This window comes from Pholcus phalangioides, unplaced genomic scaffold (genome assembly GCF_987345545.1).
Source record: "Pholcus phalangioides strain wild (caught in Gottingen) unplaced genomic scaffold, Ppha-v1.0 ptg000013l_1, whole genome shotgun sequence".
Classification (NCBI taxonomy): domain Eukaryota; kingdom Metazoa; phylum Arthropoda; class Arachnida; order Araneae; family Pholcidae; genus Pholcus; species Pholcus phalangioides.
In genome coordinates, this window is record NW_028301606.1 from 32,198,633 (window position 1) to 32,216,076 (window position 17,444).

General features: G+C 37.3%; 1 protein-coding gene across 6 annotated transcripts in view; it reads right to left on the bottom strand.

Moving 5' to 3' along the window:
- LOC149078973 (cell adhesion molecule Dscam1-like) overlaps window positions 1-17,444 on the bottom strand; it is a 322,494-nt gene that overhangs the window by 221,592 nt on the left and 83,458 nt on the right. For all 6 annotated transcript variants that reach the window (XM_089241214.1, XM_089241211.1, XM_089241210.1 and 3 more), the window contains exon 2: window positions 14,589-14,909. In XM_089241214.1, coding sequence (XP_089097340.1) covers window positions 14,589-14,909 — 321 coding nt within the window. The remainder of the gene's footprint in view (window positions 1-14,588; window positions 14,910-17,444) is intronic.

Consider the following 17,444-nt stretch of genomic DNA (forward strand, 5'->3'; position numbering starts at 1 on the left):
CTACATTATATTAAGCAAAATATATTTTTATACACGTTAATCGAGATTATCAGATAATTTTCATTCCCTGGTACAGTATGTGCGATGTTCAGTTTCGACCAACTGAATAAATTAAAGCAGTTGTGGCATTTAAGAATTTCTGTCTTCATTTAAAATGCAATCTTACTCATGTTAGTGCAAATGACTTTGTGACAAGTTCCGAACTCAGCGACAGCAGCAGCAACAATAACGGGATCTCCCGAAAATGACATCTGAAGGTGATGTCACGCGCATATGATGATAATGAGGAAATAATGGAATAAAGCGCGAGTAGAAATTCAATATCAGATTCAATTCCGTTTCAGGTGTCGAAGCCCGAACGTTCGACGCGTCAGAAGTTAATTGAAATGCTCAGAAGTGGGACGTCACATTTCTTAGACAATGTCGTAACCGGGAAAATTATCACTCGCCTAGATTATTTTCTGGATATTATATTCAGAAAGTAAGATAACCCGTATACGTATTGCGATCAGCGAACGTTCAAAGCGTTCAAAATAAAAGTGTATGATCGATGTTTTGTAATGGAACTTGTCTCGGGAAAACATTCTCGATGCATGGAGATAAGATCCGACATTAAAGTGTGGTGTAAGAGAGATTTCGAAGAAATATGTCTTCATTCAGCTTGAAACTTTTAGAATTTCGAAATAAGTTTCGAATTTCGTATACAAGGAACTATAAAATTTGAAACTAAAAGTGTATGGTAGATTATTATGTTTTCTTATTGTGGTATTACAGTGGAACTTGGTTAGTTAGAATTTTGGATGATTCGAACTTTACAAGTACAAATACAACGCCACAACAGGCAAAATGCCCGTGACTGAGAAAAGATTCCCATAATAATAACGAGCTGCCCTTGAGTTTGCTATCTAATTTAATGTTAACATCTCTTATTTCATTTGCATTTTCTCAAATGTTTCGGATAATTTGAGGTTGGAGGGAAAAATCACGGAGAATTAGAACTTCAATGCTATAGAACGGTCGGATCAGTCATTTTGATGGTTGAAAACGCTATAATATCGGCAGTATTCGACGTACACTGAAGAGCCAAAAAAACTGGTTCATCTGTCATCTGTCAAAGTCGTATCTAGACGTATCAGGGATCCCATATCACGCCAACTGCACATGCCCCATACCATCACAGAGCCTCCACGAGCTTGAACAGTCCCCTGTTGACATGTAGGGTCCATGGATTCATGAGGTTGTCTCCATACCCGTACACGTCCATCTGCTCGAAGCAATTCGAACCGAGACTCGTCAGACCAGGCAACGTGTTTCCAGACCTCAACAGTCCAATGACGGTCTTGTCGGGCCCAGGCGAGGCGTAAAGCTTTTTGTCGTGCAGTCATCAAGGGTACACGAGTGGGCCTTCGGCTCCGAAAGCCGATGTTCGCACGCTGACACTTGTCGATGGCCCAGCATTGAAATCTGCAGCAATTTGCGGAAGGGTTGCACGTCTGTCACGTTTAATGATTCTCGTCAGTCGTCGTTGGACCCGTTCTTGCATGATCTTTTTCCGGCCGCAGCGATGTCGTAGATTTAATTTTTTACCAGATTCCCGATATTCACGGTACACTCGTGAAATGGTCGTACGTGAAAATCCAAATTTCATTGCTACCTCGGAGATGCTATGTTCCATCTCTCGTGCGCCGACTATAACACAACGTTCAAACTCACTTAAATCTCGATAACCTGCCATTGTAGTAGCAGTAACCGATCTTATAACTATGCCAGACACTTGTTGTGTTATATAGGAGTTGCCGACCGCAGCGCCGTACTCTGATTGGTTCCATATCTCTTTATTTGCATACGCATGCTTGAACAGTTTTTTTTTGGCTCTTCAGTTTACATGCTCCATTTTTGGCGAATTTTCATTATTTCTGCATCGATCTCCGTCTACAAAAATTTGACGATACTGAAGATTTTGTTCGGGAGATATGGACGTTTTATACCTAGAACGGCCAAGAACAGTTAACATTTGACTGCTGCATGTAAATTATATATGTTTTCTGCTTGTGGTGGGCGTTGATGCACTTTTGGTTTTATGTTTATTTCCTATCTTTCCCTGATGGCACACACAACATAACTGTATTCACGAGTAACATACGAATAGGAAAAAATAAATAAAATCATGAAATTCGTTGCATCATGTTACTGGGCAATCTAAAGAACTATTGACATGGACAGTATATATCCACAACAAAAAACTGTCTATCTTATTGAGCCTCTGTTATCAAAGTTGGGGAACATTTTTTCTTCTTATCGCTCATCTGGCAAGCTATTTTTGTTTTGGTTTGACATTTCATAAAGCTTCATGCCATCTTATGCTTTGAAACAGAGGTTCATTCACAGTGTGTAGAAATGGCTTTTAGAAAGAGGATGTATTAGAACAAAATAGTCTAATTTTATCAGTGCTGAATGATATGTCGGACAATAAATCTGAGACTGAGCAGACACGATGCAAACTCTGACAGCGAAAATCATGATTTTCTGCTATATCTACCCGAAAGAGAAAGTAGTGATTCCGGAAATGATTGGTCTGAATCAGATAATACTGCCGAAAAAAAAAAGAATTTTTTAAAATTTTTATTTACTTATTTATACAATAGTGTTGGTGGAGGCCTATAAATTGTATATTATTCATAAGTTAATTTGTAATATGAAATTTTAATAGTTCCCCTGGTTTTTATAGGTCCACCCTGTGTGCTTTAGAAAATGCAAATTTCTTTAAAATTAACAAATTGACCATTTGGGATAATGCTTGCTATTTTTGATTGTGAAAATTCAGTGTGTTTATGTATATTGCACTCAAAAAAAGCAGCAGTCAAAATTGATGGTCAGCGGCCCTTTTAGGTACATCGTATAGTCCGGCCCTTCTAGTGTTAACTGTAACAAAACTAAGTTTGGAAAAATGCTATGAGCAGTCAAACTTTTTGCATTTCTCGTCAAGCTGTTATGGAACGAAACGTTGAGGACTAAAAATACATAATTTTAAAATTCTTACGTAATTTGAGAACATTATGGATGCCGTTTTTTTCGATCTTGACTTCTGGTTCGAACTGCCATGCAAACATTCTGTATGCTGGGCAACGTGAAAAGAAATTGTGGAACTAGTCCTGAGAAGATATACCCAGGTTTTATGATAGATTTTTGATTTTAAAAATCGGGTACTTATTTCCTTTGCAAACAACACCGTTTGTACGCCAGAATTCAATTAGCTTTTTGTGATAGATTTATTTTTTTAGAAACTCAGTTCAACTAAAAAGAAAATACCAACGTTGATCGTAAACTGGGAAAACTCGGTGATCTAATTTCATCAAAAGCCTATCTGTGCTGAATCAATTCAACAAAGGTCCTTGAATGACGAGTGAGCTATCTCAAATAGTGAATTGTCAGTATAGGAAAATACCAAAAAATGCTGATTTATAAATTTTAAGCGTTTTTTTTCTTATATAAATGCCGATTTTAACATTGCTCATCGAGAATGTTTTCCGCTTTACGAATTACGTTGTTCAACCTATAGATCAAAAAGTATGCCATTCAAAATCTGAAATTTTTTATCGCTATGACTAAAACGCAATTGGAAATTTAAAAAAAAAAATGCAGTTATCAATTTGTTTAATTTGGTAGAAATTTTCGTAACGATTATCAATTTTTTTTTAATCATTGATTATCATTATCCTATGCGAATAATTTTTTATTTATTTATTTATTTACAATAACCCCAGAAGGCATGAAATGCACTTATAGTGGAAGAAAAAAAAAAAATAGTCAGTACGGGAAGCACTTCGCATACGGAGCCAGGTCGAAATCCCCAATAGTGGAAGCAAATCTTGCGTAGGAGGCACATACAAGTTCTGATGGAAGACTGTTCCATATTCTTGCCACACGGCATCTATATCCTTGGAAAAAACAATCCCTTCTAGCCGTTGGTATTCTTATTTGGAAGCGATGCCTACGTAGGTTAACTCGCCTGTCTATGATCTCAAAGAAAGGCTCTCTCGATGGTAGATAAACAATTTGGTGGACTAGTTTGTAGCACATCTTCAGATCTGCAGCGATTCTACGCCATTCCAGTGAGTGTAAACCCAGAAATTTAAGTCTCTGGCAATAAGATAGACCGCTCATGCCAGGTATTCGTTTAGTAAACGACCTCTGTGGCTTTTCGAGGAGCTGTATGTCCTTGATTTTGTAAGGGCTCCATACTTGAGAACAGAACTCCAGAGTCGGGCGAACGTACACACAGAAAGCATATGACAACGTATGCGCATCACACTTACGGTATGCCGTACGTAACATATATGAAATTCTATTAGCTTTGCAGACTATGCCATGATAATGATCAGTGAAATCCAGAATGCGGCTCATTGCAATACCTAAATCCACGCATGTATCCAATTGCTGTAACGTTTCATTACCTAGTTGGTAATATTCAGGATCGGTGCGTCTACCTAAATGCATTGATCCACTTTTTGATGATGAAATAGGTAGCTTATACTGACAACTCCACTGGAAAAGTTGTTGGCATGCAATTCTTAAGCCCCTAGTGTTTTCCACTGGAGAGAATAACTTCACGTCATCAGCGAATTGCAATAGAGAGATGGGTGACACAGCATGAGTAATATCGTAAGTGTACAAAGTAAATAAGATCGGGCCTAACACCGATCCCTGGACAACTCCGCTTGGCACCTGACATTCTCTAGACATCACGCTGGCTACGCGAACTTGATGAACTCTGTTTGACAGCAGTTCTTGAATTATCCTCACAACTTTATCCGGAATCCCCATGCAAGCTAGCTTCCTCAATAGTAGCAATCTGTCTACTTTATCAAATGCCTTTTGGAAATCGACGTAAATTACATCAATTTCTTGTCCAGAGTCTATAGCACTCTCCCATATATCATGACAAATCAACTGCTGCACTGGTAAGGAGCGGCCAGGAATGAAGCCAAACTGAACTGAGGGGATTAATCCCATATCGTCGGCAAATGGAAGTAACTGATTGACGATGCATCTCTCGAAAATTTTGCAGGATATATCGGTTAACGATATCGGGCGATAATTATTCGGATCTGCCCTGGAGCCTTTATTCTTATAAATTGGACTAATAACTGCAGATTTCCAAGAGCATGGGATAGACCCGTAGTCATAGAACGATGTGAAGATGGACCTAAGCAGAGAAGATATCGGGTCTGAAAGACGTTTGTAGAAACAACTGGGTATTCCGTCAGGACCCGGAGATGATCGACCAGGAAGAGAAGCAATAATGGCTTTTATCGTCTGAGTGCTGAACATGTCACGAAAGAAGGGATGATCATTCATAAGGCCTTGATAACGATAGTCGTAACCGGAACAACTGAAATTATATGAACCAGAAAATATGTCCGCAAAAACGTTTGCTTTCTCATAATCTTCCGTTATCGTGGTGCCATTCACAGTTAGCGTTGGTATGTCCCGGGATACACGAAGTCTACTGCGGACGTCTCGGTGGAAAAAGTTCCGATCGCGATTTTTACAGAGGTTGAGGAGATGTAAACTCTCTTTCTCTTTGACGTAATTTGCATAGTTCCTAGCCATGACCTTGTATTGTTCTTTAGTGGTTTGACTAGGTATTGATCTATATTGACGCCAAGCATGCAATTTCCTATTGTTTAGCATTCGTAAAACCTTATCTTTTTTTCTAAATCTCATTTGACGGGGAACATGTTCACGAGACCGCAGAAATAGAGCTGGCAAAGCATCCGCAGCTGAGATAGTTCCAGCCAGTACTTGGTTCTGCATATCTTTTACAATAGCTGATAATCGTGGATAATCTGCATTGTGATAGTTTAGTGTTGATCGGCAATCTAATCCTGTTGTAATATGCAATGAGAAGTGTATCGGCAAGTGCGGTGGATTATCGCTGTTGCAGAAGGGTGGAAGTGCATATACGTCGTAGACCACCGAAGGATCGGTAGCAAACAGAAGATCTAAGAAGTTTTCCCCTTTCGTGGGAAAATCGACCAACTGAACAAGGCCTAGTTCTGCTGATATTGACATGAACTGTGACTCCAATTCAGATGAGAATCTCCCGTTTATCCAATCGATTCCCCGCATGTTCAAGTCCCCGACCAAAATCACCGGAAAGCACGCAGAGCAGTAATGCCTTAGTTCTCTCCAAAACTCACACCAATGATCTAAATTACATGCTTTATTTGGTGGAACGTACGCCGTAATAAGCCTGCACTTCCTATTTCCGCTTTTTATATCCACCGATATTATCTCAACATCTTGATTTCCATTATGCACGTTCACCAGCTTAGGTTTCAGGCTGCTTCGAATAATAATGCATACACCTCCTCCCGCAGTAGTTTCTCTGTCGTATCGGAAAATATCGTATCCTGGTAGACATATCAAGGAAGACGAAACTGACTGATGTAACCAAGTCTCTGCTATACACAGAATGTCGACCTCGTATGACTGAATGCAGCAACGCAAATCGTCAATTTTATTCACAATACTTCTGGGGTTCATGAATATACCTGTAACTCTTGATTCAGAATCGGATGCGTGTTCATTTGTTGAAGTAATTGACGATGACTCTTGTCCGTACAGTCATTGTTGATTAGAGGTGTCCCTCTGACCGGGCAATGCTTCCGTTATAGTACAATCTCCAGCCGGATCCTCCAGAAGATATCTGGGAATACCAAAAAACTCTCTGATGTGTATACCAGATGGCCAGTGGAATGGATCAGTCAATGAATCCCAATTACTATCGACAGTGGTTAGTACAAAAGATGCATAGTTGTTTGAGTTCCTTGTATTCAGCTTAACGCAGTCGTACTCGAGTTGCGTGTCTTGCAGTATGCGACGTACGTCCGAGATAGATGTCTCTGGAGCAAATCTGTTCACCAGCAACCGACGTCTGCGAACCGTCGGCACTACACGCACCTGCGACGTCGTAGACATTCCCACTCTGAATTCATTACGCCGATCAGTCCCAGTTGCGACGTTGGATCGCTGTAAACGGTTAGGTGGTACTTGATTATATCATCCACTTTCAAGCGAGGGTGGACTGCCCGAAACGTGTTGTTATTTGACAAATTTTCCTTTCCCCTCAAAGTATCAGTCAATATTTGGGCATACGAAGCGGTAGCAACAGGCTCTGGCAATGATTCACAATTGTTTGCTACAGATGAGTTCACGTTTGAGCGCATAGCATTTGACAAGTTAGCTATCTCTGATTGCATTCCGGGAATGATCTGGGCAATGCTCTCTAGTCTACTAAAACGTTCCTCAAACTTCTGAAAGTTTATCTCAATAATCTCTGAAATATTAGCAGTTTCATGGATACTAGGCGGCGGCTCAGTGATAGCAACCTCCGACAAAGAACATTCATTTCCTACGACATGGACTTCATCATACAGCTTCATCATTTCATTCCTCAGCACGAGAAACCGGTCTCTCTCGGCTGCCTCTGCCCTTTTCCCATCACAGACTCTTGTGAACAGGAGGGTCATTTCATCCAAATGCTTGTAGAACTCACCATTGAAAACCTTGCTTCCAATAGGCGACAAAGGGCACTCGTCTGTCATCTCGATCTTAACCCTAACTATTCCAGTATTTGTATATTAAACACTACTTTACGCTGCAATTGCAAGCTAGGCTTAAATAAAAACAGAACAATTTGCTCACAGTATCATATGTTCGTGCAATAAAAAAGACCGTATTAGTTCGAAGTATATCACAATTTACTTCCAAACTCAAAAAAAACGAACGTGAAACCATAAAAACAACAGCAAAAAGTATATAAATTAATTAAAATTATAGCGCTCAAGAACAAAAATGTCAACACATGAGTTGACTTTTCTTCCCTAATGGTGATTAAGTTATAATTTTCAGTCATTTAACGGATCCAGGATAAATTAATTGGATAATTCGAGTTTGGGATAATTCTAATAACTTTTTTCCTGCGACTTTGGAATTCAAATCAACCAAGTTCGACTGTATTTGAAAAATTTATTTCAAAATCCATATTTTGTCCCGGTATCACATTCCTGATATTTTGAATATGCAATACGGAGAAAATATAGGCATATGAGGGTTCAACATAACGATCCCCTTTATAGCGGATACATATATTTATTTTAATCGATTTTTTTTTCAAGTGAGTAAATGCTCACATTTTTGTAATTTACTATTCACTAATAGTTATTTACCAGTAAAAAATGATTTAGTTGCATGAAGATTGAACTGTAATAGTGTATGTAAGAGAAGTAATTGAATAAATAAATATATATATAGCCTATTTCTTAGTGTATATTTATATTGTCGGAAAAACGCAATTTTCACATTTTTCAATTATTTATCCCGTTTGGAAATTTAAGTTATTGCCTTTTATAGGAACTAATAAAAAAAACAGTTTCTGAGTTATGAATAGTTACAAATAATTTTGTGTTTTAGGTTGAAAAAGAATCAGTAATGAATTATAAAAATGCAGGATTTTTTTATCGATTTAAAGAAAAATAGGAAATTTTGAGAAACATTGGAGTTATTTATGCAACAGAAATTTTATACATGAGAGTATTTTCGATGGCTCATGCATTCATTTTTACAAAGGTATTCTAATCCCCTTTAGCAGTTTTAACTCCAAAAAGACGCTTGGTTCGGAGTAATGTCTCTATGGGACCTAACCGTGCATATATTGCAAGCTCATCAATATTTACGGTTTCTTACGCACACATGGAGTTGAATATTTTACGTTCCACACACATCTTTGCCCAACACTTTGTGGAGGTTTCAAGTTATAGCAGACTTTTGAACATTTTTGAACCAAAAATTTGCTCCCCTGCGCATGTTAAATATGACTGGAGAGAATATAAATATAATATATATAACAATACAGCTCCAATATTAGTAAAAAAGTCTGAAAAATATTATATTCTCTCTACTTTACAGAATTAAAAGATTTGCAATAATACCAAGGATATTACCAAAAAGCGCTACACAATTTAAAAGAAAATCTTTAATTGACAATAACTTCCCTTGTTTCTTTTTCCGACTTACATATACGAGACACAATTTAGTCATGACGTTCGTCATGCAATTATTTTAAATACCTTATATTCCTCGGTTTTGGCAATGCTAAAAACTATCAGTTAAGGCAGTACAGCAGTTGCACTCGGGCATGTGCGCGAAAAAAGTCGTCGTAATTTGATTGTTTTCTGCAGGGAGGCTTATTCCTCACAAGACGTAATTATTGGTAAGCAATTTTTTTGGGGATATATAATTCATTTCTGCATCTCATATTTGTATCTTTGTTCATGTTGTGTGGTGATATTCGTCTTTGTTTGTTTTGCTGATATTTTATGTTACTTTTTTTCTCAAATACCTACTCATTGCAAACGTTGGGGAATTAGTAAATTAGTTTAGGCTTAAAGCCAATGTACTATCAGAAACGTTTGCATATTTTTTGGCTATTTGCGCGTTTCCCACTGATGACGAGCCCAAAGAGAGCTTTATATATTCAGCTCAACGATTTCGTAATTTTTTTTTTGATTTTGAATTATTCATCTTCGATTTTTAACTGTTGAATGCTTTTAGCATAAAGCTAAGTTATTTTTTTGAAATCTTTCATTTTTATTATATGTATCACCTAATATGAACAAAGATATAAATATGGTGGCGTGGAAGTAAAAATTAGTTGTCTTTTTCGTTTTGCAATGCATAAATAGATCAAATGAATATAACGTGAAGTTACTTGAAATGCTGTAAATGCAGTTACACGTGTGCCGAAATGTTTTGCATTTATGCCTGCCCATGCATACCTGTCAGGTATACAGGGTGTCCTGTAAGTCCAAATTCGACCTTTATCTCATCAACATGTCTTCAAAAATCCCTCTGTACCAGTTTCGAGATTGAAAATATAATCCGTCGTAAAATAAAAACCCTATTTTTTATAGGTTTTTTTTTGTCCTGTAACTTCGAATTAAAAAGTTGTTGACCTGTCTCTTTTGAGGCAAACAAAAAAAATTACGTTCTAAGTGCAATATTCGCTAATATATTAGAATTTAGAAATCGGAGAAAAGTTGGGAAAGAACAGCATGAACGAGGGAAAGAAGCGTTTAGTTAGTGAAATTAGTTTATGCTGTTCTTCCCCAACTTATCTACAATTTTTTAATTCGAATATCTCATTGATAAGACAACTTGTGTAAACCAATGATTTCAGGATTTTCCAATAGATTCAGGCCCGGGAAGCGTGCAGGCCATGCCACAGGTCCACTACGGTCAATCCAAGGCCCTTAATTTGTTGCTGCTTGCTTAGCCGTTCTCCCGTCGTGCACGTCATCCCACTAGATAGCGTCGTCATTAATAATCGTGTTTTTTCCCAAGGTGCTACTGCGAAACTTATTTGTCTTAATTGAACATAGCCTGATTCCGACATATTATGTCTGCTGATTCCCCCACACACACATCAGAATTACATTTTGGTCAGATGACGGCATGGAAGAGAAGCGTACTAAAAAGTCCGATCGACTTCTCGTGGATTGAAAATTTGATTCAATTTTCAGATCGTAACCTATATTTGCTGCACGACAAGAAGGCTGGCCTGCGGAAGAAGCAGTCATCCTGCTTCTTCCGAATGAATTTCAATCTTTCAGACCAGTAAAGCTGATACCAAGGAGAGTTTACAACTTGCGTCCACGAAGGGGATACTGGAAATTCACGAAAATGATATGGCGTTAAATGGCAAACTTCTATGGGCGAAACAATAAACACTTAAACAAGTGAACGTGATGAATCAATGCCACCCATAATCAAACTATCCAGCCGATGTAGCTTAATTAAATTTGTGGTCTGTCTTGACAAACAAAGCGGTCCATCTGAAGAGAAAAGATTTTCGATCAGTAAAAAATGACGATTTCGACAAAATTTGATAGAAACGCTACACGTAAAGTATAAACAAACTTTTATCAAGCAATTTTTTTATATGCATCCCGACTTTATATTCTTAGGTTTGTGTATTTTTTCTCTCAATTTTTGTAAGAAACAGCAACCCCCGAAGTAGGTAGTTTTTAAAATTTGCCGTTTACAGTGTGCCTTCTGGTCAATTTGACCCCGATTTAACGAATAAACTGTCGTTTTCCTCCGATTGGTTAAATCGCGGTCGGACTGTGTACTCATCTGTTTCATAGCCACCTCCATAGTCTGGGGCTATATCGCGTGTTTTATAAAACTTCACACCCCGTGTTTGATTGTTACTTGATTGTTCAAATAATGGTTACACTCTGCGGTACTCGGGGAACCAGTTTGTCGCAACGTAAGGTATTTTACTGCACCTAATTTCAATAAATTTATGAGAACTACCTCTGTTAACCAAAAAGTGGGTTAGTCTAGGCTCGGACAATCGGGGTCTCGCTGTAATTAAAATCAGACCATTCAAGAGAGTTGTGAAGCATTATTTAAAATATATATATATAGAAATATAGTGTTTATTTTCATTATTATAATTTTAGAATTTCGTTAATTAGATTATTGTAACGATTAATAGTCTCATGAGTGATGTGTGCGCGTAATTTGATCTCTAGTTCTCTCTTTGCACCGACTCGAACGATCTGAACGGAGAATATTATTCAGACTCCATAACTCTCTGTAATGAACAATACGTTAATTCGATATGAAGACAACGGGAAAGAAATATACATGGCAGGGAATATGAGTAAAAGAAATATATAATAAGGAAGTAAGCAGAGTTGATCTCCAATCCCTGAATAATTATTTTTATAGCCAATGATAGATAGGGAGAAAGAGTGCATCAGTGGTTTCATCTTCCGCCACCAGAGACTAACGCTGAAGTGTCTGCGCAACAAATCATTATGACATTGTCAGATGGCTTTTGCACGTCCTGTCATCGTATTTCCTATCCATTATATACGGATATCCAGACCAACGATTACCAACATTATTTATCTCTCTGCCTGCACATATATTGTAAGTGACACTTCATTCGCATGTTAAGTAAATAAATTTACCAATATGTATCATGAAAAGTAAGAAAAAACTGCAGAGATAACTTGATACTATAACAAGTTGAGATGGATAATCATTTATGGTCTTGAAACGCGTTCTATAAATCAAAATGATCGCTGTTTCTGAGGAATGCAGTCTCGTTGAAACAAAAGAAACGCTCTATTTTCAGGTCACTATGGTTTGAAGAATCTTTGAATTTCTATAGTCATCATAATAGTGCCAAAAATATACACGGAAAAAAATATTTATTTTAGAAAAACATTCTTGAAATGCTTATTTTTTAAAATCAAACATTTAAAGTTCCAAAATCCACTTTCTACATGCATATGTTCGGAAAGATATTTGAATTCGAAAACCGAGGGATACTTGGGAGAAACAGCATAAACTAACGGACAGCGCTTCCTTCCCTGATTTATGCTGTTTGTTCAATGAGCTGATTTTTTGAGACACTACCTCGTTAGTGTTATCCCCTCTGCGAGTATTAATGACAAGAAACTTTTCTTCTTTGAAAGCTTTCCGGGAATTTTAAGGGATCCGTGGCGTTTGATCACGCGGAACCCCGAAAAAACTGTCACGGAATCCAAGGGTTCCGCGGAACACAAGTTGGGAACCCATGCGCTATTCCTCACTTATGCGGATACACATGGTTATTTTCAAGTCCAAGGAATATATCGGATGTAATTGATATGCGCAGTACCCACTGAGTACGGTGTAATTTTTCAAAAGGCTATTCATTCCTTACGAAAGTTTTGAACAGCTGTCTCATGTGTGCGAAGATATATTTAGGAAAGTGAAAATTCAACTGCCCTTGCGGGGAATTAAACCCACGTCCTTTCACTTTCCGGGTGAACGCACTAGACTACAAAGGCAACGAATATCTCAATCTTTCCTTGGAGCTCGTGTGCACTGAATGGGACCGTACATGAACGGTTGTTCCTAAATCAGGAAAGCTCACAATTGGTGACTGCCACCAAATGATAACTTATCGGAGGATAAAATCACTCTCCGCTATCCATACGGATGCTTTTAACAGCTGGCTGATGCGAAGATATATTTAGGAAAGAGAGAAAATTTGAACTGCCCTCTTTCGGGGAGTTAGGCACGACCATCCATGTACGGTCACGGTCAATGCACATGATCTCCAAGGAAAGTTTGAGATATTCGTTGCCTTTGTAGTCTAGTGGTCTACGAAGTTCAATCGGAACGTGAAAGGACGTGGGTTCGATTCCCCGCAAGGGCAGTTGAATTTTCTCTTTCCTAAATATATCTTCATCTATTCATTCCTTGTTTTAATATTGAATAGTGTATTGGATCCCTGTTAAGAAAGAAATGAAACTTAGAGGAACTTTTATGTGTTTTCAGGAAAAATTAAATATTGTATTGCAAAATAAAACTGACGACACAGACATCACTCATTCTGACCACGTTTTTCGTCCTGGTAAGAGTTCTTATCTTGTTTTTCACCTTGCAAACGGCACCCATGAGTGCCGAATCATATTTCGGTCTTCTCAAATGTACGTTCTTTAGCCGAAATCCTCGTTAACCGAAACGCGATTTCTCATTTTTTTCTGTGGTAAATCGTTTCATGCGTTCCAGTACAGGTGCTATCAAAAATTTAAAGACGCGTTTTCTAAAACACCAAAAAGCGCTATAAAAAGAAGAAAAAAATTGATCGAAGGCTCAAATTAACAGCTTCAAAATTCGATAAATGAGAATTTACAGTAGGATGAGTTTACTGAAGATCATGTTTTACACTTTGTACATAACCCATGCTATCTTTAGTATATCAAAGCTGGTGTTGATAACAACCCAGTCGAGTACGTAATTGTCTCTATCCATTTGTGATTCGGTCAGCTGTTTTCTGTGTCCGATACATGCAGATGGAGCAGAAAAACTCTAAGAACATTCAGACCGGTTCAGTTTGATGCTAGGAGACTTGCACTGAAAGAAAGCGTGCTCTGAAAACATGGGCTCATTTTTTCAATGCATTTTTTATCAGTCAGCTAATCTTTCACTTTACATGAGATGATTAAAAAACTTCTTGAAAGAGAAGGGGAGATAAGTTGCTATTACTTTAACTTACGTCCGTTACCTGAAATGAGGCAGGGTTGCGTCGGTGTCGGAAAATATAGGTTAACGAAGGTTTATATCAATTGAAAGTAATTCTGATGATCATTGGTGCTAAAATTAAGCTCACGACACGGCTTGTTTTATGTTTGTGCGTGCATCCATATCCAATTCGTAAGCCGAGGCGTTCGTTAGCCAAGGCATCACTGTATTTATCTATTGCCTTAATATATGTTGTAGTCTCTCACGCCAGACTCTAGCAGATTACTGATTTAAATCATGGAATGTAATTTTTCTCTAATTTATATATTCTCTGTATATTGTGTGTGTGTAATGATCACAAAAATTCAAGAATGATCACAAAAGAATGTTTTCTGGAGGATAGGAAATAGGAATCGAAACAAAGATTCCTAAACGCTATAATTTTGCCCTATTAGTTATAGTATTAAGCATGCATTTGGGAAGGTAATACATACCAGCTCTGACATGAACTTCTCTACTAGCTACTGAACCAACAGCATTGGTTGCCGTGCACCGGTACATAGATGAATGTATGTCTTGGCGGTATTCTTCTTCGCTGAAAGGAGGAAAAACCAAAGTTCCATCTGGTCTTACGTGACGTAAACCGGGTATATCATTGACTGGTGTACCGTCTTTCTTAACCCACACAACCGTTGGCTTCGGTGTGCCATCCGTGCCACACGAAACCGCCGCACCAGTTGTATTTAGAAACTCTAATTTTGGAGGAGGTTCCAATGTGAATGAAGGACCTCTTCTCTCTTGGTTTGCGACAACATCTGAAAGAAAAAAAGAACCATAATCAAGATGAATATCAAAGAACAGACATTCGATAAATACAGTAAAACTCGGTTATAAGGATACGGAAGATTACCCAGCATATTTTACTGTTGCATCCAAGGGTAAGATTTTCAAGAATCAAGTAGGAGAAATATTCTCAGATGGCTAAAATGAACAGGAAGTTGTTATTTCAATAATATTGGGGGGGGGGCTAACATGCTTTAGCGAGAGAAATTAGGATCAAAATGACGGGACATTGGTAGTTCTTGCCAAACAATTCAGTACTTGTCGCGGTGAAATCAATCATTGCATATAAATAACCCTTGACGCAAAATAAAGTACTACAGCAAGTCTGCAATGAATTAAAATGCATTTACGAAAAAAAACCCACAATCTACGGAAAGCTTTTTCTCGTTTTTGGCACACTCACTAAAGCTTTAATTCAGCATCGTTTGGTCATCAGAGTGGTTGATGACGTAATCATTCATTCAACCTCCCCCCCCCCCCACTGGTCATCAGAAGTTAGCAAATCGAAACCCCAACCCAGCCTATCGATGATGAAGTAATAGGTGAATGACCCCCTATTGACTGCACCAGAACCGCATGCCAATTTGCGTCACAGATATATTGCCAATTTCCAATTAGATATATTAATAGTGCAAATAAGTCACGAGAGAGAGTAGCTTGCTCCTCGCATGTGCTTTAGGATTTCATTGCTCCGTGTCCCGATCCATAGCCGCAGCTACCCCCCCCCCCAAACTTTATTTTCTAACACGGTCGAATGTATGACGTCATCACAATGACCACAACACATCTGCTTCATCACACAATCAGTTATTATACGGAATGGGTTTTGACGGGGAAAAGAGAAAGCGTTTCACTTTTTCGTGACGAATTTTCTCTCCCTCACCAACTTTCACTTTTACGTCCCTTTCACTGTTACGTCGCTATAGAAGTTTCACTTCAGAAATTGTCTATGTTAGGTGTGTCGTTACTACCAAGTAAGATTACATAAAGATGAGCAAAAATAGATTCATTTCAGCGCTATTTTATATGATTCTGAAATAGCGCAAATAATTTATTAATGGAGATTTTTTCGTATATAAAGTCGAAGAAAAATTTAAAAAGCCAACAAGAACATTAACAACTTGCTGTTCTAATACTAATCATTAGCGATGGATTTTAAAATTCTGGTTTTCATGAGGTTAATCTCAATCAAGGGAAGGAAAATGAAACGAATCGTAAAATTCTTCCACGTTTTCTTGAGAATTCACATAATGCCGTTTTTCCACAAATCCCCACGCCAAAGAATCTTCTGCTGCGTCTTATAACAATTACGAATGAAATAAATGAACTATTCATTTCCTTAGAACGGAAATTCCTTAATTCATATGTTCGCAAAAATATACCATCTCATTAGCATATAGTCGATGTAGTTCAAGTCAAAGATAAATTCACTTTTATACATATCTCGTATTCAGAATTTGATTCTAATGCCAATTAGTTCCCCAATTAGGTGATTCCTGATACCTAGTAGAAAAAACCGAGCAGATAAGAGGTTGGTTGTGAAGGGAAGAATAAGTTTGCCTTTGACATTACATATTTTCTTCCATCATCTTTAATGAACTCATTCGTTTTCAGACGTACTTCGGGCCCTCTCATTAAGCAAAGACGAATGTTTTATTTCTTTCTGTTATTATTATTTCGATTCGTAAGAAATCAATATTTTTATCTTATCTCATTGAGTTTTCGTGGTTACAAATGAGGAAAACAAGAGATTTAATTTTTTTTAACTTCATGGAGAAAAGTTATTTGCTAGTGAAAACATATCTTTTTTTATTATAACCATAAATAGATTTCCTTCAAGGTTTCTCTAGTAGATATCATCAATTTTGGAAATTTTATTTAATTGCACAGTAACAATTTAATTTATTATTCAGTGCGTTTCAGCGGGTTTATCGTAATATCTGTACCACAATTTGATGGAATAGTCAGCGCATATAACGCATTTTTGTTAAATGTTTAACTTTTAAATATTAACCTTTTTAGAAGTTGGAAAGTTAATATTCCTATATAACACGAAAATTAATTTTACAGTTTTATAGCTTTTTTTTTTATTTATTGGAAATAACGAAAAAGAAAACTGTGTATTTGAAATTAAGTTGCAAATGTTAAACGAATTCCATTCTTGCTTTTTAGAAAACTACAAACAGCTTGTTGGAATACAGAAGTTAATGTTGGTAAAAACAGTACCCACGTTTAACAGTGAAAGGAAGTTTAAATATTTTCACATAGCTTTTTGTAACTCATACATTCTAGCAGATAAGAGAATAATTTTCTGATAATATGATTAAAAGCAGGTGGTGAAATGTCAACATTTATAGCCTTTTTATTCTTTATATACATATTCAATGCTAATCAAGTCCGTTTCACCTCAAATAACTCGTAAACCATTGGTCATAGAAATATAATTTCAATTAAAAACACAAATCTAAATAACTTGCGAAATGCAGATGTGCCGTGTATCTTAATAG